The sequence below is a fragment of the Antennarius striatus genome, chromosome 16 (assembly GCF_040054535.1).
Source record: "Antennarius striatus isolate MH-2024 chromosome 16, ASM4005453v1, whole genome shotgun sequence".
Lineage (NCBI taxonomy): Eukaryota > Metazoa > Chordata > Actinopteri > Lophiiformes > Antennariidae > Antennarius > Antennarius striatus.
Genome location: NC_090791.1, coordinates 7,914,488 through 7,940,712, shown reverse-complemented (window position 1 = coordinate 7,940,712; position 26,225 = coordinate 7,914,488). Strand labels below are relative to the sequence as shown.

General features: G+C 38.0%; 2 protein-coding genes across 4 annotated transcripts in view; one reads left to right on the top strand and one right to left on the bottom strand.

Moving 5' to 3' along the window:
- On the top strand, positions 1-13,528 carry baiap2l2a (BAR/IMD domain containing adaptor protein 2 like 2a). Of its 2 annotated transcripts, none has more exons than XM_068337425.1 (14): positions 1-161; positions 575-650; positions 3,777-3,863; positions 4,974-5,035; positions 5,155-5,226; positions 5,492-5,572; positions 5,732-5,863; positions 6,611-6,709; positions 8,107-8,173; positions 8,878-9,085; positions 9,758-9,823; positions 10,647-10,812; positions 12,246-12,286; positions 12,680-13,528. In XM_068337425.1, the coding sequence occupies exons 1-14, from the start codon at positions 102-104 to the stop codon at positions 12,759-12,761; spliced, it is 1,299 nt and encodes a 432-aa protein (XP_068193526.1). In that variant the 5' UTR covers positions 1-101; the 3' UTR covers positions 12,762-13,528. The 2 variants fall into 2 exon arrangements, with proteins under 2 accessions (XP_068193526.1, XP_068193525.1); XM_068337424.1 differs by having other exon boundaries at positions 10,629-10,812.
- A 1,045-nt stretch (positions 13,529-14,573) lies between these two features.
- Positions 14,574-26,225, bottom strand: part of pvalb6 (parvalbumin 6) — a 32,073-nt gene continuing 20,421 nt past the window's right edge. Inside the window, exons 2-5 of one of the 2 annotated variants that reach the window (XM_068336608.1) lie at positions 17,767-17,835; positions 17,239-17,371; positions 17,035-17,144; positions 14,574-15,263 (exon numbers count right to left, since the gene is read on the bottom strand). In XM_068336608.1, coding sequence (XP_068192709.1) covers positions 15,238-15,263; positions 17,035-17,144; positions 17,239-17,371; positions 17,767-17,827 — 330 coding nt within the window. In that variant the 5' untranslated portion in view covers positions 17,828-17,835 and the 3' untranslated portion in view covers positions 14,574-15,237. The remainder of the gene's footprint in view (positions 15,264-17,034; positions 17,145-17,238; positions 17,372-17,766; positions 17,836-26,225) is intronic. The other variant, XM_068336607.1, reaches the window with a different exon arrangement.

The following is a 26,225-nucleotide window of genomic DNA, read 5'->3' as shown; positions in this document are numbered from 1 at the left end:
TCCACTTTGTATTCAACACAATTAAGTCTCACAGAGGCTTTGGTGCATTGGCTCTATGATTTAAGACCTGAAGACTGTGTCAGGGTTGCAAAATTCTGGATATGAACATGTCGGGGATGAATGGCGATCAGCTGCATCGCTCCACTTTGGGGATTTACTCGGTAAGTAGCAGATCCTGGTGGCTCAATTCAGATAGTCAAAGTACCTGTGAGACAGACAGGTACAATTATAATCGCAGAACTGAATAGTAGTCTATCCTGTCATGTCATATCTCTTTACAAGAGTTTTTGGATGAAAAGAAAACTTTTAGTGTCATTTCTCCCAAGCAAACATGATGTGAATAAAGAGCATTTCCTTTGCGTGGTCACACCAGAGATTTTGGGTTGTTGGGCAGGCTGCGCTCTGGTGTTTTTTGGAGGGAGCAGGAGAGTTTCTGCTCATAAATAGAGATTGAATTAAAATGGGATTTTATTGATTCTCCTTTAGCTGGGTCTTAAAGTTTCTCAGCCTTGTCAAAACTCTACAGAAAGTGTGTAAATGTATATCCCTGTGTGTGCGTGTGTTTTCCAAACAGAGCTTGATGGATGATTTCAATCCAGGCCTACAAAAACTGGTTTCACTGGGTCACAGCTACATTAAAGCCTTCCAGGGTAAGAAGGAAGAAAAACACACAATTTCTCACTTTTAAGGCGTTTGTGTTTGACATTCACACGGCTGCTTTTATAAGTGCTATAAATTAAACAAACTATAATGATAGTACACGGAATACTGGATCCGCCTGTTTTAATACACCTAATTCCAAAGTCCATAAGCTTTGGGAATATCCTGGTGCTGTTATAGTCTTGGTTATGGGCCTGCACCTAAGGCCTGTAGGGATTGTCATGAGTGCAGACAGACAAAACAAAGCACTACTAGGATTTGATTTCCATTTACAGGGGTGGGGATTTGGTTTATTGAAAGTGGTTTTGACTTTTGGATCTGAATTTATTTTAAATTTGAATGTTTCTATGCAAAGAGATTTTTCAGAGCCAGGATTAAGCTTTAACATGTTGACTCTGACGGCCCTTTTACATTTTATATTGCATTATGGAGTTGTTTTTGTTTATGATATCTGAGAGAACCAATGCAATTTCATCAACTGGTTCAGTAGCACCGCTGCACCCAAAGCCCCTTGGATGATAAAATTCTGATTATGATGTGTGCAGAGAGGCTTTATGCTTCCTATAGGCGTCACACATCCACTTTTGCATTACATTACTCATACTATCTTCCCCACATGAGGACCCTGCACAGAATCACAATTTCATGGAATATAAATACAGTTTTGTTTTGTTTTGCTCTATTTTAAATAATGCACGATCTTCGCATCGTTCCACTCAGTCATATGTGGTATTATAAGTGTATATGAGAGATTCCATCACTGTTTCAGGCCTGGGCAGTGTGTGTTTGATTGATAATCATTAATTGTACTTCCATCAGTTCAAAAAGAAAGCAGTTTTTTATTATATTGTGTATTGTGTTTTATTGTATTGTGTATTGTGACATAACAAATTCCATTGTGCATCACCTCAAGGATTTGACACAACACCAAGTAGAGGTGAAGTCGAAATGGGATTGGGTTTGCCAGCAAAGGCAAACATCAGCAGAAAAAAGTTAAAGCTGTGAGAACAGTTTGACGTATTCAAGCTTTGAACTATCATTTTCTATCAAACATTTGCTAAAAACTTAATATTCATTAAATCACAGTTTCTTCTTCTTTCTACATTAAATCACAGTTTAACATTTTTAAATGGGCTGAGCAGATACTTAACCCCCCCCCCCCAAAGTAATAAATTCCATTAAAGTCAAAGCCTGAGACTTCCAGCAGGCTTCTGTCAGTGTGAAGTTCAATTAGCAGGAAGTAGTTTAGCTGTTTTCAGTCTCCAAGAATGGATTGGGCTGCTGCTTTTTTTTTTAATCGACACATTCACACAACCGAATGAATCGACCAAGAAGGTGCTGCAGCGCCTCATCTGGGAGGCACTGCAGCCCAACTGATCTGAGCCTGGGCAGGCGTTTTTTATTAGACACCACGTTGAAGCATAAGACAGTTCATCATGTTATATATGGTACAAGAGCATCTTAGCTATGGGTATCCTAACATACATCATTTAAGATTTAGATCCAGAAAATTTATCGTTTTATAATCATATATTTTAAACAAATAGAAATGAAAGTAGTCATAAATATTATACAGTATATGGTTCTTATACAAGGCATCAGTAAACATATGTGAATGAAACACACATTGAAATAAACTGCAGTTCCACTGGATGGTCCTGGTTCCACCTGACTCATTTTGGTATCAGGTACTCTTCTGCAGGTTGTTTTCCCATTATGGGATAGAGCTTCCTCAGGGTAGATGGATGTCTCACAAAACTTTTATTTATCATTGATTTGTGCGCTGAAGGGCACTGAGGATCATTGATCTGTAATCTTTTATGTGACTTTTAGTACTTGCTCAGCTTATGTGGAACCACAACCACAAACCTGGTGGTACTAAAAAAAAAGCAGTACCAGGGACCAGGTACCAAAGATTTTTTGCCTAATGGAAATACTAAAAAAGAGTAGAGGTGGATTTAGCTGGCACTATGAATGAAATGACCTTATATAGACAGTTTACATATTTGTGATTCTATCAGAATCCACAAGATTTACCAAAATTGCTCCAACGGCTATCAGTAGAACAGACCCGTAATAGGCCAATGTTATGTCAGTTTGTGAGAAAGCTTGCCAGACAGACCCAATAAACCCTTGTGTGTGATGAGGGTGAAGGTCTGATAGATGTGTCTGCTTGTTAAGTCTTTAATGACCCCATAGTCCCACAATGTACTTGTGGAAGGTACTGCAAAAGGTACTGTTATTCCCCTCGCAAAGTCAGACATTTCCCCTATGGGTGTCGGGCTCCAACAAAGACAGTCATTCACGTTGTGGGATATTCATGGACAGCATCAGAAGACACATCCGCAGTGAGAATCCATGTGTCTTCTTTAAAAAGTCTTGGTGTTTTTCTGCTGACTTCAATGAATTGCAAGCTTTAGCCCACCGTGTGAATTGAATGTCACAGTTCTGTTGGCCTTTACACATGCAAGTCTGAAGTCATGGTTCTCTGCTGGAAAATAGTTGACTCTCTGTAGGGGTTCAGGTTAAGTTGCTGCCCCACAGGAATGATCACGCATGTAGAGTGTTTTTCTAGAGTATAGTACAATGGAGTGTCGGGAGTGATGTGAGGTCGTTGTGGTGAAGTTGAACCTCAACCAGAGGCCAATGTGTGACTTACTGGTCAATCTAAGGTCGCTGGTGTAATTGGTTGACCTGCAGAAGAGGAGGTGAGGAGCTAGAAGAGGAGTCGTGGCTCGTTCATATCAAAAGGGATCCTTGGATGTAGTTTGGGCTATCTGAATGCCTCCTGGGCTGGTTGGGTGGCTGGCTGGCTGGCTGGCTGGCTGGTTGGATGGATGGATGGATGAATGGATGGATGGAAGGCAATGTATGCTTAAGTATAATGATATAATTACTTTATTCTGTCTTTTTAAGACAGTGTAATAAGCATTAAGCTCTATCTATCTGTTCCTTGGGATCTGATGTGTGGCAGTTATGGTAATTTTAAAGGGATTGATTGAAGTAATAATTTTCTTTTTTTATTTATGTACTTACCTATTTCACTAGTTCTATGCCAGGAGAATGAATTCTGTTAAATCCATCTGCATTTCAAGTGACTGCTGTGTCTGTTTCAGCTCTCGCTGTGACAAGTGAGGCTTACTTCAGCACACTTTCAAAGATCGGAGAGAAGGCTTTCCGCAGCATGTCCTCACGTTCTCTAGGTATGTGTCGACATCCATCTAGACATGGATGGCGTCTGCAGAACCACGATTACTCACTTTATTTCTCCATATGCAATCCAGGATGTAAGTGTTTGTCTTTTATGTGTTTAGGGCCAATCAAACAGTGTTGTCCACTGTCAAGAAGGCCAAAGTTCACCCTCAATAACACCTCATCTCTCTAACCAAATGCAATTTATCATATATACATTCTCTTCCCAGAAAGGCTTAAAACTGAAGCTCAGACTGAGCTAATATTTGTGTTTGGCCCAAGTCAAGTCAATAATGTGGCAGTGCTGTCTGATAGTATTCAGGCTCAGAGTTAGATTGCCACACAGGTGTGTGTTTGAGTCTCTTTTATCTAACATCAAGACAAGAGTGTTGGCAGAGTGGGTATCAGATGCCAGCTGACAGCTGAATAATAAAGGATGACAGGCAGAAGGCCATGCTCCGCTCACTTAAGCAAGCCTTTCTAAACGGGAGTCGTTTTCAGTTTAGTGTCTGGAGCTGGGATATTGTTCAACATAGATCTTTTGTGTTTCTGTGTGGAAACAAATCTCACCGTACATTTCAAGGACAGTAATGAATGAAACAAAACAAGTGTAATACCTTTAGAGTATTATGTTACTTTACAGAAATTAGCAGCTAAACGCTAAACACATGTCGACAAGAAAGCTTATGACTCCTGTGTGGCATTTTTTTCAGGATGTTGTTGTACCTAAACGAACCTGTGCACCAGTACTCAACTTTTTTTTTATGTGACTTTAGTCTGGACACATACCTCTGAAAGCTAATCTATATTCTGCTAGAAAAGGCTTCTAAAATTTTAAATTGAGTCTTCCCAAACTTTTGTTTTCTTTTTAAAGGAAAAAAACACACAGCGTTTTATGTTTAGCATAGGTGGAAAGGTTGGTGTATTGATTAAAGACATAGACCAGATGCAGGGAAGTAATGTGAGTCATTGTACTGATGAGGAGACAGTAACCTTTATTATATCAATATAACAAATACACAGATTGGTAACAAATCAAAAGATTTATCCAACCATATGTCAATTTTTGTTCTCAAGTAATATCTTACATGATTTGAAAACATACTGCTATTGCTTTAAAGGAGATATCCTGATGCAGATGTCTGAGAACCAAAGGATGGTCACCATGGAGCTGGAAACAGTTGTAAGAACACTGATGACAGCGTGCAGGATTATTGATCCATTGCAGTAACCCACTATTTTTTCACGTGATCAAACTGCATTCAATTTATATTATTTATTTTGTTTTTCGTGTCTTTCTAGTACCGCTGGTTCAGTGTGGAGGTTATTCAGGAAATGGATAACAGCATTAGACTGGACAGAGATTACATCTCAGTAAGTGAGGAACAAAGCATGTGTATGATTGATAAGGGCAATAAGGAACTGCTAGAACAATAAGTCATGGCATGATGTTGAATATGAGGAAGAGAACATAAAATTACTCACTACTTTATTATTTCAGTAATATTTATTAGTTTAGTTATGTGGTTTATTAATGAAATACAGCTCACCTCTGACAGAATAAAGAATTATTTTTAATTTGAAGTAATAAATCATTAGAATGAATGGATGAAGACGTGACCTGAGTTCTGTCATACAGGATAGTAGGAAGCACTATGAGGTGGAGGTACACCACCAGGCTGTCACTCTGGAGAGACAGCTGAGGAGAGGAGCCAACCAGGTTTGTACTTCTGTCATTCTCCAACCAAGGAAGGAAATTCAAGACCACACATATGTCATTGTATGACATATAAGTGTCTGTGTGTGTGTGTGTGTGTGTGTGTGTGTGTGTGTGTGTGCGTGCGTGCGTGCGTGCGTGCGTGCGTGTATGTGTCCTCAGGATTGCAGCGAGTATGAGCAGTTCCTGAGGAAGAGCCACAGTGAGGCTCTGAAGGAGGAAGAGAGGAGACACCGCTTCCTGGCTGAGAAGCACTGTGGCCTGATACAATCCATCGCCCACCTCATGAATAAAGTATGCAGCTCACCTCAAGAAGCATCTGTGAATTCAATATTTTCTGTTTTGTTTTGTGCCTAAAGGTCAGATTTTATGACGATTTACAGTGGTGAATGTCAGCAGGACAATAAAAGGTAGCTGCACTGAAAAATAATTCACCATGTTTAATGATTATGTGCAACTTCAGTCCCAGTGGGGACATTCCCTCCCTTTGTCCCAGGGTCAGATCAGTGGCTTCAGTGGTGCAGACTCCGTTTCCTCATCAGGATTGTTGCTCCATTAACAGCTCGTCTGCTTGAACTCTGGACTCCCTGCTTTTTATTGTACAGTAAACTGGACCATGACCTTTCCACAATGAGGCTGCCACAGCCATCTGAACCAGCTTGAGTGATTCAGGACTGAATAATTTGACGCCATGATGAGGATTTTCATTCAATCTATAGCAAATGACAATACAATGCTCATACTGATTAATATGATTTTGAAGCACTGCACCCAAATAGCATGGAAATACCTCCTGTTGTGTATCATTGTGCATCCTGTCATCTGAGCAGCGCATAATGACAAAGGTTTGACAGATGGACAAAGACAGCTTGGTCTGATTCAGACGAGTCATCACTGAAACAGTAAAAAGAGAGGGAAGAACAAAATTCTGTAGCTATAAACAGTTTACCAGAATAATTGTTTCACGAACACAGATATGGAAATCTGACGGAAACCTTTTATGGGATGATGTATATTTCTTTACATTTGTTTGTTTGGCAGACAGGAGGTCCTCTCCAGCAGAGAGCCGATGCCTGGGCAAAGGAGGTGAACGCCACCAGAGGAGTCGAACCCAAGAGGCCGCCATCTGTGGACAGCTTTGTGAGTCCACAGGAATTTACAGAAATTAGTTACTGAATTGGTTACTGAATTATTAAAGCAGGCCTGAGATGGCTCGCATTTGATTCTTCCAAAATTCTTCCAATAAATTGGTGAAATTAGATTTTAGTCATTCAAAAGTTTAGTCATTCAAAAATGTAAAAATGCGGTTTTAAAATGTGAATTTTCCTGAATCCATAAAACCAATTTCTCTGTAAAAAAAAAATAAAAAATAAAAATTGTGATAGAAGTGAGCCAAGATATATTTGCACAGGTTCAGTGAATTTGTGTAAAAATATTTTTGTTACTAGAGCGTCCTCTGCTGGTCAAAGTGTGCTATAATCTGAGTCCTACACAATATACCAGACTTCACGTAGGACACAAAATACACTCTCAGGAGGATTAATTCTGTAGATAAGAAAGAAGATTGTGATTACATATTTTCTTACATTAAAGGAATTAATATATATTTAGAAGTGGCATTTTCCTGTTCAACCACTAGAATGTTTATTTTGGCAGTCAGAAATGAATTTCAAAACCATACTCATTAAAATTGGAAAGTTAACACAACATCAACCCAAATCTAGACTGCTGTTAAAGATTCAGACTGAAAACTTGTCTATTAAGTTGATCAGTCAGCTTCATTGGCACAGATATAAATGAGTATTTCTGTATTTGGAGGTTTAGAGTCAAACAACAAAATGTCATCACAGACAAGCCAAGCATATAAATACGAATAACTTTCCCTTAGTAAATTTTATATTTAAAAAAAGCCTTTCTCATTAGTGTTTGTACACAAGTATATTTCAGCAAAGAAAGAACTGACAGTACAGAAATCTGAACGTGTTCTACTTCCCATAATCACTGCCTGATTTTTTTAACATGTTAAGGGTCCCTGAAAAAACAAATACTGTACTGTTTCTCATTGATGGGCCTGAGAAAAAAATAATTATCTGAAATAAGTGGAAATAACACTGCAGATTATTCCTTAATGAAACCATGAGGTGTTTTTTTTTTCCTCATTTGCTTTGGAGAATTTTTGCATGAAGGCTGTACTAATGATTGAAATACATTTAAGAAACCCCTGAAATAAACCCTGAACTCTCCTCCTCAATGAGACCCACAGACCCACACCCCAGTGCAATAACAGTCAATGTAATAACATCCCAGTGTAACAACAGTCAGAATGAACGTGGATGCTGTGATGTGATTTATTCTCACCTATTGCTGAGGGTCCAACAAGCCAGTCAATGCAACGCAGCATCATTTGCTCACTCTGAGGCTGTTGTTTCTTTATTCATGTTTGGGTTTACAAAATGTATTAATGTAACCACACACACTGAGAGTCATGGGATGTCAAACAGTGTTTTTAACTTGTTTTTGTGTTGTTTATTTTGCAGACAGGGATGAGGGAGGATAGCAGATGGTACAGAGAGGAGCTGACACTTGGCAGCATCCCATCTAGAGGTGTGTGGTTCTGTAATCTGACCAGGCCTCCATTTAACAACAAGATGAACGAGAACAGACTATATTTCAAAACTTTCAAAGTTCAAGGGTTCAAAGGGAACAAGGTCATAAAACCATCTGGTTTGACTTGGCTGCCGCATATGTCATGTTTTTTATAATGAAAATATGTTTTAATGTTTGTTGTTGCCTCTAAATCATTTATGCCTCCGCCTGTATATCAGAGCTCATTTTGTCTTCACTTCAGCGCCCTCTCATCATTCTTCAAGCCTTTTAATTCTCTCTCTCTTCTGTCTTTCTCTCCCTCCTAATAAATTTTCACATTATGCTCTTTTGTCCCTAAATTATTTCTGTTTTTCGGTGCATAAAGTCTGATCATTTCACTCTTTTATCTGGAGTTGAAGTAGACGAAGCAACAATGTACCGAAAACAGACAAAAAAATATCTCTGGAATATTAAATAACAAGTATTTTAAATTAACTGCAACCCTGCCAGCCAGCAAAAAGTAATTATGCACAGAGTAAGATATTTAGTAGTCTGCTAGCCATCTGAGTTATGAATACCAGCTCCATAATTAATAAAGAAATAAATCACAGGCGTAATTATTTTTAATGAATCATTTCACCAGGGATCTGTCTTTGCCATTTAAGAGGCTTTATCAGCCAACTTGAGCTGCAAAAAAAACATTTGTTCTTACCGTCTTCCAGCCCCCTCTCCTGTGGGAAGCATTTCTCGCTCAACATCAGAGTCAGTGGGAGGTGGTGGTGGGGGGAGAACCATGAGGGCACGAGTAGCCCATCAGCCTGGCAGCTCCAAACCCACCTTGCTGCCCTTCTCCAGGGGGGAGATGATCACCGTGTTGGTGCAACAGCCCAGGAACGGCTGGCTGTATGGATGTACTGACAGCACCTCACAGTGAGTGATGCTCCTATATGTGATGGATGGGATGGGATCCGTATATACGGTATCTATTGATAATATGTCATGTTAGTCAATGGCAGTTACACCAGACTATTGTGAACCTCTCATCTGCAAGAACATGGATGGATGGAGGCTCAGGAAACAGGTTCATTTTCTCATAGAGGAAACTGTTTGTGACAGTTTGATTGATAAAATTTAAAAAAGGTCGAGGACAGGGAGATCAGATAAGGAAAAAGAATCAAAAGAAAGGACAAAAAGTAAAACATACAGTTACTAGGCATTAATTAAAAGTAGAAGGCTGTTTGTTCATCCTAAACCTTAACCTCCACCAAGGCCTAAGGGGCCTTTTTAAACGAATTTATATTTTAAAAAATTCTGATTTCCAACAAGAATAATTGTCCTTACAGTTCAGTGAGAAAGCTAACATGCTAACAACATCCATCCTACAATAGTTTAATTTGTTAGCGAGTTAGCATTTGTTAGGTGCATTAAACAGTGAAGCTGAGAATCAAATTGTCAAACTGAATCCTGGTGCCATCAATGTACTTCAAGGACCGTGAATATCTGTGCAGCTTTTCAGTTATTATAATAGTTATTTGTTACAATTTATAGTGTATTCACTGATTATTTATGATCCTCTTTTCTCTCCGGCTCTTTTGTTTTCAGACAGGGATGGTTTCCAGCCTCCTACGTGGAAGCAGTGGATGATCCTCCCATGACAGCCGGCTATCGGTAAACATTCAATAAAATTCATTCAGGCTTGTCATCCTGAATGCAGAAATGTCATACAGTATATCACAGACACTCATTTTTTAATACACTATAAATGAGTCCAGCCACAAGTAGATTAACAGCTTGAGAACACTTTATTAGTTGAACTGTTTCTTTAATAATCAAATGACTGATTCTGAACATTCTTAAATGAGTTTGCATCACCTTGACCCAAACATCAAGTACAAAGAGAACCACAGCTCCTCTTTATCAGTTAACTATTGTAAACTGATGGTGATGCAAAATATTTTAGGAGGGTTGTGCTCTGCCACATATTTGTTCACCTCCTTTTCCACAGTCCAAAGAACTTTGTGTTATCTGAAAAGAATAAATTCTTATTTGCATATATCTGCATGATTTTCACCTTATTTCTTACACACAATGCATTTTGAAGCTCCCTCAGGTTGTCCTTATTGTTTTAAGGGCCTAGAATAATCACATGAACTATTTAAAATATTTGGGTGACCCACAGCTGTGAGAAAAACCAATTTTAAACAGTTTAAACAGTTAAAGTTTTCTCGGTCACTGCCACAGGTAAATGCTTGAAATGTGAATGTCCATGTATTTGAGAATCAAAAACATTAAAGTTTTGGACAGAAAGCCAAAAAAACAACAACAAAAAAACAAAACTTTAAACTGTACTTTACATTGCAGTACAGTATATTTATTTAGTTAATGCTTCTATCCAAAGAAACACATAGTAATGACATTCAATATTTCCCTTCTTCTTAAACAAATAACACAACTGACTTCCATTAAATTTCAGGAGTTCCTCTCTCAACAGCAGCAGCAGCATGAGTGACCTGCCTGCCCAATCAAGAAGCAGAAGCGGAAGCGTAGCCCCACCCCCTGCACCTCCTCCTCCACCTGTATTTTCAGATCAACACACTCAGGTGCAGCCAATCACACGGCCTGTTGACAGAGGGCCTGAGTCCTATTCACAACACAAGGTAGGCCTAAATATCAGCCTAACTGACTTGGATCAGCGCAGCACAAATCGATTGTGATATTGTTTATTTCTATTTCGTATTATAGTTCACACACCAGTGTGAAATCATTGATAACAGTTTTCCATCAACATCTCCAGTTGTATTTTATTATTATTGTATTATTATTATTATTATTATTATTATTATTATTATCATTTTTATTATTATTATTATTATTATTATTAATAATAATAATAATAATAATAATAATAATAATAATAATAATAATAATAATAATAATAATAATAATAATAATAATATTGCCTTTGTATTATTCTAAAGCTCAGTTTAATTTTGTTGGTGTGTTGTTGTTGTGAAGTTAAAGTTAGGTGACATTACTGACAAAAGGCGCCAGAGTAGAATGTGTTCCTGTATTGCAATGGGGTTCATTTTGTCCCTCTAGTTTTACAATTAGCTGATATGTCAATATCTGAATAGCACCTTTACTAAAATAATCAGTGGAACAGTTTCCCGATAACCAAATCAGTGCTGAAATGGCTGTCCTTAATATATATATGTATACATTGGACACCTTTGTGAGGAGGGAAAAATCAATGGGGCAGCTCTGATGAGACACAACAGAATGAACATTTTTGATGTATTTTCCAGTCTGTCCACTGTGGCAAGGTGTTGTTCTCAATGGCTCCCCAGCCCTCTTTCTGGTGGATGCAGGGAGGAAGTTCCAGCTGCTGATGGTGTATGGGCAAGAAGGAAGTTGTGTGTTTCTGTGTGGTCTTGTTTTGAAGACCCATCAAATGAACTTAATGGGTTTTACATAATGTTTAGCCTTCTGTAGTATCTGTAGCCTTTTCTTTGTTGCGCTATTGAAGTACACAGAGCTTTGAACAGCATCTCTGTTTCTGACGGGTTTACTTCTTCTAATCAGTTGATATTTAAGGTAAAATAATTCCATAATGCGAATGTTTCAAATGTATGGGTGTTGTGTGCGCTTCTTCTAGATGTGTTCTCCACTCCGCTGTCATCACCTCTCTCCACGTTCTGCCTGACATCCGTCACACATTTCATATCCAATAAACAATTCATTCACATTTCAGTTGATGAAGTGGCTCCTGGTTGTGAATGGTTTATTTAAGTACAACACATATTCATGATGGAAGGTTGCGCTTCGTTCAGTGATGAAACTCATTCTCAAGCCAACAGTGCAAATGAAAAACAGATTTATTATTCATAACATACGTGGGGGGGGGTTTTTTCAATGAGATGCATTTTTAATGCATCTCTGCATGGCATGCTGTTCATCTCCGTTTTAAGGATGTGGTTTTATTGTGGTTCAAGTCATCCTTTTGTCAGGGACAAAATGCGATGTTTCATGTATCTTTATTTAATTTAGTTTGACTTCCACTCACATGTACTTTAATCATTTTTTCTTCCAGAGATCAAAACCACATGGATCACAACCAGAACTCTTCCCGAGGTAAAACAAATGTAACTCTGGCTCAGCAGAAAGTAATGATATTTTTTCAAGCACATCATGAAGCCATTAAAGCTGAAAACAATATATGAGGGCAGTGATCTAAATCACTTTCCATCCATTATAGTTTGTAGTGCATTTTAGTACTGAAAGCATTTCAATTATGACCATTTGGACGCTCTGACTATCACTACTGCCTCACTTTTGCTTCAGGTGAGCAGTTTGTTGGATGATGCTTATTCGTTTTCAAAGTCGGTGCTCATTCCTCTTGTCACAACCTTTACTGTGATAATATTTAGACCATTAGCATTTTCTAGTGTTCATTTTTTGTCCTTTTTGATCTTTCTCTTCTTCCAACACTCATTTCCTTCTCCTCTACACTCTTTTATTTTGAAGGGGCGCCAACCCATTTGCCACAGTTAAACTGAAGCCCACGGCCACCAATGATAGATCTGCCCCAAATTTCAATCGGCGATGACGTCTTGACCCAGAGAAAAATGTTTTCAGTGAGCTTCTTTTCTGATACTGGGAATAGCAGCATAATGGAGAGTGGGCCTGGAGTGGAGAGTCATTCTGCTCACAACACTGGAGGAACAAGATAAAATTTTCAAACAATATTTTAAAACTTTTAATTCAATTTAAACAAAAAAATATTTTTTTATTTTTTTTAAATTGGTTTGTTAAATGTAAAATAAAAATAATTATTCACTGATATGTATGATTAATATAAACCTATGCACTCATTGATCAGATCATCTTTAATCATCATTCCTGCATAGAAATCTTTGTTTTATGACATGAGACTAGCTTCAATACAATAAATGGATTATTGTCATTTTTACTTTCATGAATTATATTTATAGAGTGTAAAAGTCATGTTTTGTTGGAGAAACAAATTGTGATTTTTTTTTATGTTTCACCTTTTTATTGTGGTTGTATGGCTTCCATTTCTTTTTACATTTATTGAAAATCCATCATCAAATCATAATTGTATAAAAAATTAAAACCTGGTTGATAATAAAACTTCTGGTGGAAAAAAAATGTATAAATGTCTGAGCTGGAAATGCAGCTTATTTATGGGTTAAGTAATAAGATTTTATAGCACCATATAATAATGCATCATATAATAATGAGTGTGTTTAGAAGATGCAAGGTTCTGTTGCTGGCATAATGATGATAATGGTGTGTTCTTTGATGTTGTTACATAATCCTGTAATGCTGGTATTACATCAGTTAAAGCCACTAATAACCATTTCAGTTTCATACTATTGAATATTCTTCTGTTATTAAAAAGAAAAATGTTATTCTTGTTATTATTCTTGTTACTCCTTATTTCCAAACTGATTGTTTTACATTAGGGCTGTGTGTTTGGTTTCATCAGATTTAATTGTCAGTTACTAGAAAGCTGTCATCAGATTTAAATTTTCAATTCTGGCTGCTGTGTGGAGAATCGTGAAGTCATCTTTACTTCACTCATCAGGAATGGCTAAATGTTATCTGTGATGTTTACTGAAACTCCCAATTTTCAAAATTTTGCTGATGAAACTGACGTGAAACTGACACTTCTGCAGCTCACACTGGGGCTTTTGATCAGCCACGGGCTGAAGATGTTGGCCTGTTTTTCTCACAATTCTTCTCTCCAGTTACTGCTTGTCTTCTTTCTGATAACCTCAACTTCTTGCTGGGATCGATCAGGATCCTGTCTGAACTGTCCATGTCCTTTAAGTGATCACTTTACAGTCTTTTGTGTTCATCTGCTCAGGCAATGAAATGGCCTACTAAAGAAGATCAGGATTTGCCTGTGAGGGTCTTCCACTGGGGATACTTAACCCAAATTGAACCTCAACATGAAGCCAATTCTGCTAATAGCCCGACAGCATGGACCTGTTAAACTGGCGCGGTGCTTCTGGGTGAAGATAATGAGGCCTCTGCCTCCTTTTTGTCTTTCAGTGAAGTTGCATTCTTTATGAAGAATGGACTACAAAAACAAAAAAACACTGATGGAGAGTGACGCTTCTCAAAGTTTGTCATCATGCCATTTGTCCTCTCCCTGCATAGTCGGCATTAATGAATATTAACAAGTGGCACTGACAGCTAATTTTGACTTTCTAATAGTGCTCTCCTTTTTATATCATTAGGTTGCTGTCAAGATGCGCTTCACTTGCTCACTTAATGGGAGTAAAAATGACAGAATAAGAAAAGGAGCTAGAAATGGAAAATGAGAGTGACATCATCAGAAAGAATCCCCGGGAGAGTCAGAGAGAGTCTCACAGACTTTGTTTTACTCTTTCATTTTATTAGATTCTTTCACAGCTTGACTTCTGTCTTCTTTTGGTATGTTTTACAACAGCTCATTACCGGATGAGAAAGGATAAATAGATAGATGGAGGGACAGATAGAGGGATTTCAATGAATGGTGTGTAGGTAGACGGGAAGAAAAGTCAGGAAAGGAATGGTGCCAGAAGTGAAAATAAATTGAGAGAAGAGGAAACCAAAAGGAAAAAGAGAAATGAAGAGAAAAATAAGAGGAAGAGTTGGCTAAGAAAATGAAGGGATAAGAAAGAGAGTAAGTCTAAAGCACAGATGAAATGAGGGTCTTTCTCTTGGAGCTAATCTGTTTTCTTTAAATCTACTTTTAGAATGATTTATTCTAGCAGGCAAGTTTTATCTATTCATGAACAGAAACAAGAACAGCTTGTATAAAAAGGGCCAAAAAGAAGATGAATAGGCGTTGGAGGAGATGCATGTGAGGGGTTCATTACTTCCTACTGTGCAGCACTGCGCTAAGTAAAGACAGCAGTGTGGAAAGGCGCGGGGGGGAGGAAGAGGAGCGTGTGCCGTGGGAATCAGCTGCACTCTGCTGGGTCAGGGTTTGGGGTGGGGTGCAGGAGTCAAGATGTAGGTCAGGAGGTTGATAGGAGATGATCTTGGAGTTGGTCACAGTGAGTGAACTTTTATTCTTTCACCAGCCAAGTAAACTCTGAGAGGAAGACAAACAAAAGTTATCAAAAGTTACAGAATTGCATTTAAACATTCTCAATTAAATACTCAGCATTAAAATATTATGATGTTTGCATATTGTGCAGATCAGGACTGGAGTTATTTAGTCTATTTAGTTAGTTATTTAGTTAATTAGTTCGCTAGTTAGTCAGGTGGTTCATATATATATATATATATATATATATATATAACATAAAATGTTATATATATATATATATATATATATATATATATATATATATATATATATATATATATATAACATTTTATTTATTTATTTTTATTTTTTTGAGAATGTTTTGAATAAGTGTGTTGGGAAGCATTTTTGATTTTTTTGCTCTGCCCCAGATTAATGCCCCCAGATTAATATTTTATCTCTTTCTTTTATTTTGATCCACCTATGCATTTGCTAGCTATATATATATATATATATATATATATATATATATATATATATATATATATATATATATATAACATAAAATATAAATATAATATATATATATATATATAACATAAAATATAAAACATAAAACACTACTTCCATGAAAGTTGCTGCGAGGATGGGTTTGTAAATGGAGTAGACACCATTAAACCTCGGTCCTCATCCAGGTGTCTCAATATTGCGTAGTAGGGAATTTTTGAGGAACAAGTATTTCATTTGTTTCTTTGAAAAATAGATTATATAATAGTGCAACTTGGCGCATATCTAAACAAAAGTCCAGATGAACTATATTTAAATATGTTTTCATAGCTGTTTTCCTTTTCCCAGCTGCTGGTGTACAGTAACAGAAAAGGCTGTAAACCTGTATCTACCAACGGTGGTTCCAAGGCTTTGAGATCATGGGTCATTTTTGAATGAAATAAAGGGATCTTCTGTGGTGGAGGTATACACTTTGCTATGTGTCATTCCAACTCTCCATATTTTACTCCATTAACTCACCAAAAAATGCTGAATAATTAGGGCAAAATGTTAAAAATGTGTGTTCTTTGTTTTGTGCCTTGGATCATAAAGACATTTAACCTTAAAAAGAGGACAAAATCAAGTCTCTTTCTTCAACTTTTATTCTCTAGTAGGTAGTACTACAACACATATGCTATTCCTAATTCTTTATTTTCCATTGAACAACTTTACTCCAACAGGGAATGAACACAGTGTATTCATGTGCATGGGGGCGTCCGCAAATATGGGCACTGCAGACAATTTGGGTCAGGTTGAAAGTTAGTGCTGATAATGTAGACTATAGGATACCTGCAAGAAAACACAGTGGCAACCTTCCTGTTATTTAACATTGTTTTAAATTATTGACTGGGTTGTCTCCCTGTAGGAGCTAAATGATGTAGGAACCAATGCTGGCTGGATTAGGTTTCTGCCTGGGAGCATTAACTGAACTTTAATTAATACTGAACTTTTAATGTTTTTGATATTTGATGTTAAATATTGGTCTAAGCTGAGAAACTTAATGGAAATTAAACACAGTAACCAATCATAAAGTGGCATGTCGGATTTTTGATTATCAGTGATTTCTGAAGGTACTACACATTTTTTTGCACAAAGACAGATGACGTGATTGCAGAGAAAGACTGGAGGCCTCCATCCATAGCTTTAACATTATGCATTAATTAGCTTTAAATAACACCCTCGAGGCCCAAAGCAGACTATTTGTGTGTTTGTGTTACTTTCTTTAGACGTTCACGCTGTCTGCTGGCATGACCTTGTGATCTTCCCTCTAATAGAAGCTGATGCTTACCATTGATTCCAATTTTGCCATCGCCGTCCTTGTCGGCTGCTATTAAAAATGCTTTGGTTTCTTTGTCCGTCAGGTCCCTGCCATCTTTGGCGAAACCTTTCAGAACAAATCTAGCCCAAGATAGAGACATAAAACAAAACTGTGGCACAAATGTTTTTCCTTGATCATCTTATGGGTTTGTGTATTTGTTTGTGTTTGTCTTACTTGAGCTCCTCCTCCTCTATGAAACCACTGTTGTCGGCATCCAGCACTGTGAAGACCTTCTTCACATCATCAGAAGACTTGTTCTTCAGACCCACCATGTCAAAAAACTTCTTGAAGTCAAAGGAGTCAGCAACTGCACACCAGTGGAAATATAGTCAGTCAGTCATCTTCAGATTACCACCGCTATATCCGCCACAGTGGGTCACGGGGAGCCGGAGCCTATCTCGGCGGCATAGGGCGTGAGGCGGGGGACACTCCGGGCACGACGCCAGTGCACCGCGGAGTGGAAATATAATGAAGCTAAAAGTTGAACTGCTTGTCCTGTATTATTCTGGGTGATTAGGCCTAGAGGCGGTAAGGTAGCCATCTAAAGTTCAGACTGAGATGGATTTTAATGGATCTGTACTAAGAGACTATTAGTCTTAAACTTTAAGAAACCAGTATTTATAACATCACCAGCCTGGAGCTAAGCCAATCTCTGCTAACGGGAACTGAGTCTCTGCTGAGCACATCCAGAGTCCTGTTTACCTGCAAATGTATCTAGAGCTTTTTTGATGTCATCAGCGTTGAGGATGCTGTTCATGGCCATCTTAGCTGCTGGGAAAAAGAAGAGGAAGACAGAGAAGGGACAAGATTAAGAACAAGGTCGCTGTAGAGAGCACACATTCTCATATTACACTGGAGACAGACACTGTCAGAGACAAATGCAGCTGATGACTCTGGAGTGACAGAATGGATTAGTGGAACTGAAGGAGTGACTAAGGGAGGAAGAGGAAAGAGATGTGATGGAGGAGAAGAAAGGTTAAGTTGTCGGGTCAAGGATAACAGACAGCCAACCGGGAGGGACGGACAAATTAAGTGCGGTTTCAAGGTGAAGATCTTGTCTTTCTGGCTGCTGTTGAACTTTGGAGCACAGATCATAAGGCAACAGTATGCGAGTCAGTGTTTCCCACTTATAATAATATAATTTTTATTATTTTTGTACAAAACTGGTCAGTGCAAAACTGACCAGATAACAAATGACTCAGGAAGTTTATTGTGTAGGATTTCTTAAAACTAACTTATAAGTGAAATTAAATTACTTAATTAATTAAATGTCTATAATCAGTATTTAAAGGAGGAATTGTACTTTTTTTACCAGTGTAAGTTTGAGGTTGTAAAGAATGTCAATCTTTTTTATAAATATTACCATAAACCAAAGTTTATGAATCAAGGATAAAGTTTTTGTCTTTGAGAGGACAGCTTAGTGTTCTAATAAATGCTGATACAAAGGACGGAGCAGTGAGACGTTTCATAGAAAGGTCACGATCATGACACCAAAGCAACATCATCCTTGTATTGTCACTGTGTTCCCTCTGTGCAACCTATAATGCTGAGTCAGCCTCTAATGTTGTTCTGACCTTCTTATTTACATTTTAACCCATTTCAAATTAGGCTTTTTTTTCTTGCCTTTTTGCAGATCAAATATTCTAGCAACACTGCGATTTTATTTGGCTGCATTTAAAATTGACAGGAACAGGAACAGAAATGAAAATGTGTACCTGCAGTGTTGATGACGAGTCAATGTTCATTTAAAATAAATTAAGATATTTCAGAAGAGGGTAAGTATGTCCAAAGTTGCTCAACTCTATCATCAGTGATGTAATCCACTGAAGGATAAAGGCAGTGTCTGTGCTGGAAGCAATTCATTCTTCTAGCTGCAGTGATGTATGAGTTTCTCTTAATGGTACAATGTTATCTGCTTCTGCGGCGCACACGGATCAATACACAACAGCACTCACCCTGTGTGGCCACAGGTTCAATCTTTTATCAACCTGCTTCTGTGACCTTTATCACAAAGGTATCCACGGGGAGAAGAAACAATTCACCATGAAATGAAGATGATAAGATTGATTTAGTGAGATGGCTCAGTCAGTGAGCGGCCGGCAGAGTCGCATCAACTATATAGTGATTTATTTAGAGGAACATTGAAGACCATTTATAGCTATGCCGATCTGCTGTCTCTCTCTGAATTCATCTTTTATCTGAAATGCTTTTTTTTTTTGTTAATGTGCCATAACCTTTGTTTTTGGAAACATTTCTGATATATGATGACTTTACCATAATAATATACAGTATATAGTGTCTCTCTTCTGTGCAATGGATGTTTGCAAGTTCAATATTTACCTTGACTGACAAGAGTCAGACGGCATTGTAAGTGCATTCATATTCTTGTTTGTTTTGTCTCTTTGTTTATTCGGCTATGGGATATCATGGAAAGTTGAGAAAAGGCATCCTGGGCCAATGAAAGGCACAATAAAATTTTCAGTGGATTCAGGGGCAGATACAAATGTTGGATCACTTTTTCCTTTTTTTCATTGTACTGAGAAAAACTATTGTCATGAAAAATGAAATAAAATTCGATAATCAAATAAAGTATGTTATTGTGTCAATGGTATTAAGGTATATTGAAGTCAATGAGAATAGATCCAGATTTGCCATTATAGAAAACCTCAAATTTCTGATAACTCCTGTAATAGATTATGACAAACTAACACGATTCCAAACACCAGGATTTGACTTACAAGCTGATGAACTGAAGAGTACCAGTACTTCTTTATTGAGAAAGACGCTGATCCAAGCAAAGGGAAGTGTCATGCTGAGAAAATTTTTTCTGACTGTTCAGGTTTTAGTGTTAACAGACTGGTTTGTGTTTTTTCACTGTTATTGTTTTTTACCAAGCCCTAATAGGAACACATAGTTGTTCAACGCCATTGTTAGTCTGGGTTTTAGATATATTTAATTAACATAATTTCCATTCCCTGTTTTTGTCTTCATGCTTCCTATTTATGTTCTGCTTGAGTGTCTGTTTTCAGATATTTAATATTAAGAACGTCACAGGATTCTATACATGGAGCACTGACTTCTTCTTTTTCTTAAACACTTATCCCTTAAAGATCATTCTGACATTCAGCATGAGCATCAAGGTTATCTGCAGCTGCAGCACTGCGGAATGGATGCACCCACCACACTGTTGTCATAATTGGGGACCACAGTAGATAAAAGAATTCAACTGGAGTTGGACGGGATGCCCTTGCTTTTTTCCCCAATCCTGGTTAAATGATTTCTGCAGCTTTAACTCTCTGTACCCAAGGGGCAGATGTTTATTTCAAATCAACGTTGTCATCACTGAAGCAAAATGCTGATGCAGGACTTGCATGGAGAGAGTTCTCAGATGTCTCCATCTGATGAAAACACAAGCAGCTTCTGCAGGATATTGATGGCATCTCTCCTCCCTGGGTTCAACAAGTCGGTACTCTGCAGTGCAGGAAGTGGAGTGTCCTTCATGGGATGTACCACCATCCCGATGGCTTGTCTAGGTGTGGGAAACCTAAGCCTGCAGCAGCAATGCCAATGCCCCAGTCATCTTTAACTGCATAAGTGTGAGTATGAATATGGTGTAAATATGTGATGCAGGTTTACATTGTTGTACCTTACAGAGTGAGCAGAAGGATGGACAGCTTGAATGAAAGAATGAAATGAAAGAATGAAATGAAAGTATGAAATTTTGTTGCAGCTTTAGCTTCATTTTTTTTGTTTTTCAGAGAATTGTCTCCAAAAGAGGAAACATTTTCATGTATCACAGGAAACAGGATACTTTCGGTGGGTAAAGCAGAAAATGAAGCTGCAGCATGCAAATGTTCCTGTTAGTTATCATATGCATATGTTTTGCAAACTGGAGGTGAACTCCTGTCCTCTACAGAAACAGATAATGCAGGTATTGCCCCCCCCCCCCCACACACACACACCCGACACCCCCCACCAGCAGTGAGACATTTAACTATGAGCAATGTTTGGTAGAATCAGTGTTTTCATGTGACTCACAAACCCCCTGGGCTTCATGCTGTTTGAAGTTCAAAATAAAGTCACCAATAATTAGATTTATTTTGTAACGAACTTCTAAATGGTAAAGCCATACTTTTAATTGTGTTGTCTTATTTAGTTAGATAGTGTTCCTGTATGTGGTTAAAATTCAGGCTTTTAGTTTAGATGGCAATTTTTTCTCTCGCTTATATTTATATAACCAAGTGGAAGTTCAATATTGTGTTTATCATCAGAAGTCCTAAAATGAACATAAACTTTGGGTGTAATTATTTTCTGGATGCCTAATGTCTTTTCTTATTAAATTTTTTTCTATTAATCTCTCTCTCTTTTACATGTTATCAGTTGGTATATGATGATTTCCAGCACCATAGACATAATACATGTGCGAAATAATCAGATGTTATGGCATCCACTATATATAGTTAATATATATGGTAAATATGCTGTATATTCTGTATGAATTGCCAGGGTTACAACCTCTGAGATTCATAATCCTAGAATGTCACAAACACTTCAGAGATGACTTCGCAAAAGACACATGCAATGAAAGTAACTGGAAGCGTGCCGACTGAACATTCATTTGCATGAAATATTAGAAAACAAATTAAAGATGTAAATTCCATTTAATTTACCGTCTGATCTGCTAGAGCATTACATATTTCATTTTGACACACAAACAAAATATTAGGCATCCCGATCATTAATGAGCCGAGAGAGCATCCATTCTGCCTATGAATATTCATGTTATATAATGCTTCAACTGCGTGAGTCCATGAAACATTTTTTACGTTTCTGCGATCAACCGGAGGAGAGAATTCTCCAGAGGAACTCCATGACTTGAATTGCTTCAGCAATTCAACAAAACTACATTACCCAGGAGCCCGAGTGGAGGCTGTCTTTAATCTTATTAGCTACAATTAAAGTTTGACCTTGACAGTTACCGCACATACGCAGTGCAACAAAATTACACCTGTGCCTCTAATGTTACTGTCAGGATGTAATTGCCTTGTTGATAAACTATCTCTGCATCAAAATCTAATTTCATTCTAGGGGCCGGTGAAACAAATCAAATGTGTTTCTTCACTTATTACTCTGTTAACTCTGCTATTAGTTTCATTTATCACTGCATTTGATTGCCAAATATAAAGAACTGCAACTGTATTGATGTCAATACCCACTATCAGTGCTCGTTTTGTACTCTGTTGAAATCTGTCATCATAAAACTCAAAACATTAAACCATCGACCTTCATCGTCATCTGTCTTTTCCTCAACGTGTGTTGAGGTGGGAGAGGCAGGAGGGATGTAAAGATCAGAGAGTATTTTGGAATGAACACAGTGGGATTCAGCAGGAGGTTAATGATGTCAGGCTACATGTCGGCCCGTGACGTTTTCCCGTCTCCCAATCATGTTAGTCAGACATGACTATCCATGACAATCATTTTCCACCTCTCATATCAGGCAGACTTCATTTCTTATACTCTGCCTTTATCATCCCTCCCTTCCTCTGTAACTGCCTCTTTGCACTTCCTAGTCATTTGATTTCTCCACCTCATTTTCTCACACCTCCCACTGGAGAGACCTCGCTCCGTCTCGCTTTCCCCCTCTGAGCACGAGTGGAATGACAGTTATTAAGCTAGTAAGTTTTTACCTTGACTATTAACCTGGTTGTGTAGTTTATGGTTGCTGCAGTCTGACTTACAAATGTTTCTGGCTGTTCTGGGAATCTTGTAAAATACGTTTCAAATACTTACACAAAGGCAGACGTTGTGGAAAAAACTACAAAGATGCTAAAATGTTAGCATCCTCACCCAATAATGGAAGATGTAAAAGACAGTGATAGGAACTACTTATGTAGAGTAAAACTAGTGAGTTTTTTGGTTATTAGCTGATTTTTTACATCCACTAACTCTGCACTGTACGTCTATTAAGTTTTCGAAGGATTTAAAAGGAGAGTTATTACAATAGCATTAGTTTTAATCATGTGTTCCAATGGTCGCAAGATAAACTGCGGAAATGCATCCATTTAAGTACAAAGTCAACCTGCACCCATTGTTGCTTTGACAATGGGGGGGGGTCCTGTTAAAATCCATGAGGTGTCAAAACACGACCCCAGAGATGAGATGGAAGCAGACGGTGGTAACACGTCTCCTCCCAAACGTCCAGCGTAATACTCTATTAAAGGTAACCAAATCAGAAAACTCACCCCGTATGTAACAGGAGAATACTGTAGTTCTCAACAACCTGACTCCCTACCCAGTTATTAAAATAATAACATAACAAATGTCACAACATGGAAAACCAAATCTTATATTCTGTGCTTTTGTGTTTGTCCCTGCAGCTGTTAGTGGCTTTTGACACACTCAGGGTTGTTGGTATCCTGCACAGCGACATTAAATCTGATGATATTATGTTGGTGCATGTTGAGAACCAGCCCTTCAGGCTGAAACAAATCAACTTCGGCGATGCCCTTCCAGTCGCTGCAGTCCACCTCGGTCTGGAAATTCAAAAACAGGTCTTTTCATCCCACAAAGTTATTCTTTTAATGTAAGAGTTAATACCAGGCTGCTTCGCGCTGGGATTTACACTAAGCGTTTTTTCCTTGAGAAGTAGTTGATGGACCAGCGTGGAGGGTACTGGTCACCATATTGACCTTTGTTTTAAGTCGTTAACTCATGCTATTTCAAGTGTTTGAAATTCGTTCTCATAATTTTTTTGATCTCAGACTCAGGAAGAATACATAGCAGATAATTCTGTGACAGAAGAGCAAAATGAATTAAAATTAAGGAACTGTCTGTTAAAATAATAATAATAATAATAACAGTAATAGTAATAATAATAACAGTAATAATAATAATAATAATAATAATAATAATAATAATAATAATAATAATAATAATAATAATAATAATAATAATAATTCAAATTAGTTGCGTTTCCTTGGGTTTCAGAGTCTTGACTCACTCACTCCCTTTTTGTTTTCACCTGTCCTCCTTATCTTTTTGCCCCCCCCCCCCCCCCATCTACGTCTTTTTCTCTCCATCTCTCTCACCCTGAATAGTCAAAGCAGAGGGCTGTCCCCCTAGGGTCTTGGATCTGTTCGAGGTTTCTGACCCTTAAAAATCAACTTATCCTCATCACCGCTGCCAGGTGCTCGCTTGAGGGTCATTCTTGTCCTCTAGTCCTTCTTTTATTGGAATGCAGCTTTACAATTTAATGCTTTATAAATAAAAGTGACATATATAGAAATATATGTAATGTTTCTTATTGAAAATGATGTGTATTTTAAAATACTAATCGTGCTTTCCTTCACTGGACACAACAGGCAGATGTTAATGGAGATGGTGTGTGTGTGTGTGTGTGTGTTTGTGTGTGTGTGTGTGTGTGTGTGTGTGTGTGTGTGTGTGTGTGTGTGTGTGTGTGTGTGTGTGTGTGTGTGTGTGTGTGTGTGTGTGTGTGTGTGTGTGTGTGTGTGTGCATGTGTGTGCACGTGTGTATTCCCTATGGAGTAACTGCACAGGGACATTACTCTCAGTCCAATTCACAAACCTTCGTCTCAAAGTCCTATATCTATCTCTCTCTCTCTCTCTCTCTCTCTCTCTCTCTCTCTCTCTCTCTCTCTCTCTCTCTCTCTCTCTCTCTCTCTCTCTCTCTCTCTCTCTCTCTCTCTCTCTCTCTCTCTCTCTCTCTCTCTTTCTCACCATTCCAGATCACATGTGTCCATCTCTCACTTTCTCTCCCTTCTTCATTCCATTTGCTGGCATGCTCCCAGTAACTACATCACCTTCCCCGATTATCAGTTCTTATAGCAGACTGATGGCTGCAAAGGGGGCTCCATCACGAACCAGGGCTCTCCTGGCAGTTCCCTCAGTAGGGGAACGTGAAGCAAAAGGGAATGAGAAACAGAGGTGATGGAAAAGTGACAAGTGAAGCCTGGAGGTAATGGTACATGATGATGAGGAGGAGCAATTAAAAGAGCAATGAGAGAGATTACAAGAAGCATGTCGGCAGAACAAAAGAGAAAAGCAGAGTGGGACGATGGTAAAATGGAAGGCAGCTCAAGGTCAACAACGGGTCCCACCACGGAGCGTCATCAGAAGAGGAATCGATTGGATGGAGGGTTGCAACAAGAAAACACAATGACTCACCAAAAGGGAGATAACATTTAAGTCATGGGACATGGGAAAGGTTTTTTATCTGAGTCCAAGAAAACAGTCAGATTCTCACTCATAGTTGTCCCGCTGTCATATTGTCAATGGTTTTGAAAGTCAGTTGCATGCTGACTGAGTCATATGGAAAAATTATAACCTTCCACACTACATCACATGCATTATGTATGTTTTGCCTTTGGGGAGTTAGTATCAGTCATGCAAACCATCGCCAGATCCACCCTTAATCACACAAATGAGCAAAGCTCACTCTGAAATTCACCTGAGGGGATCTCCCTGAACCTCATTACTCAAATGATAATCACGTATTTGTAGTGTAGGGCAACGTGGTTAAAAATTTAACACATTTTTTCATATAGTCTATCTTTGTAACTACAAAACCACCAATTCGTATTCAGATTTCTCATTTGTCTTATTTTTTGATACAATACCGGCTCAAGTTAACAGTAAAATCTTGGATTAAATTTATATTTTACTGTTTAAAATATATACAAAATAAAAAAAGGAAATTTTGGGATCAGGCTATGGCAGTCAATGTGTTAAAATAAATATTTACTTAGTTTACTATTTCTTCTCTCCAGTGATCACTGGATACAAGCATTTGTTGAATGTCTACAGATCATCTGATATAAACCTGGTCTTTCTCAATATTGTGTATTTATTATGAAGTTTCACATATTTCAATGACCGGTTAACACCAGTGAACTTGACTTATTCTGTTGTGAGTCTATGAAAATGAAAAGCTGATTTTTCTGCCAAGTGACAGGCTTGATAGAGACCGACACGAGAATCGGTACAACATGAAAGAAAACCACTGCACAGCAGAAACGCTTAAGAGTAAACAAACTTCACAATAAGTCCTTCCCCAGGAATAATGCCTAAGAAACTACACACGTTTATAGTTACAGCACACAGATTATGCTATGTGGTGTAACTGATGTAATGGGCTATAAGGC

Bases quoted from the DNA above. Each gene is read 5' to 3' on its own strand.
- baiap2l2a (XM_068337424.1), top strand. From the start codon at position 102: ATGAACATGTCGGGGATGAATGGCGATCAGCTGCATCGCTCCACTTTG. The intron at 162-574 runs GTAAGTAGCAGA...TTTTCCAAACAG, and splicing joins CCACTTTGGGGATTTACTCG to AGCTTGATGGATGATTTCAA. The intron at 3,864-4,973 runs GTATGTGTCGAC...ATTGCTTTAAAG, and splicing joins CATGTCCTCACGTTCTCTAG to GAGATATCCTGATGCAGATG.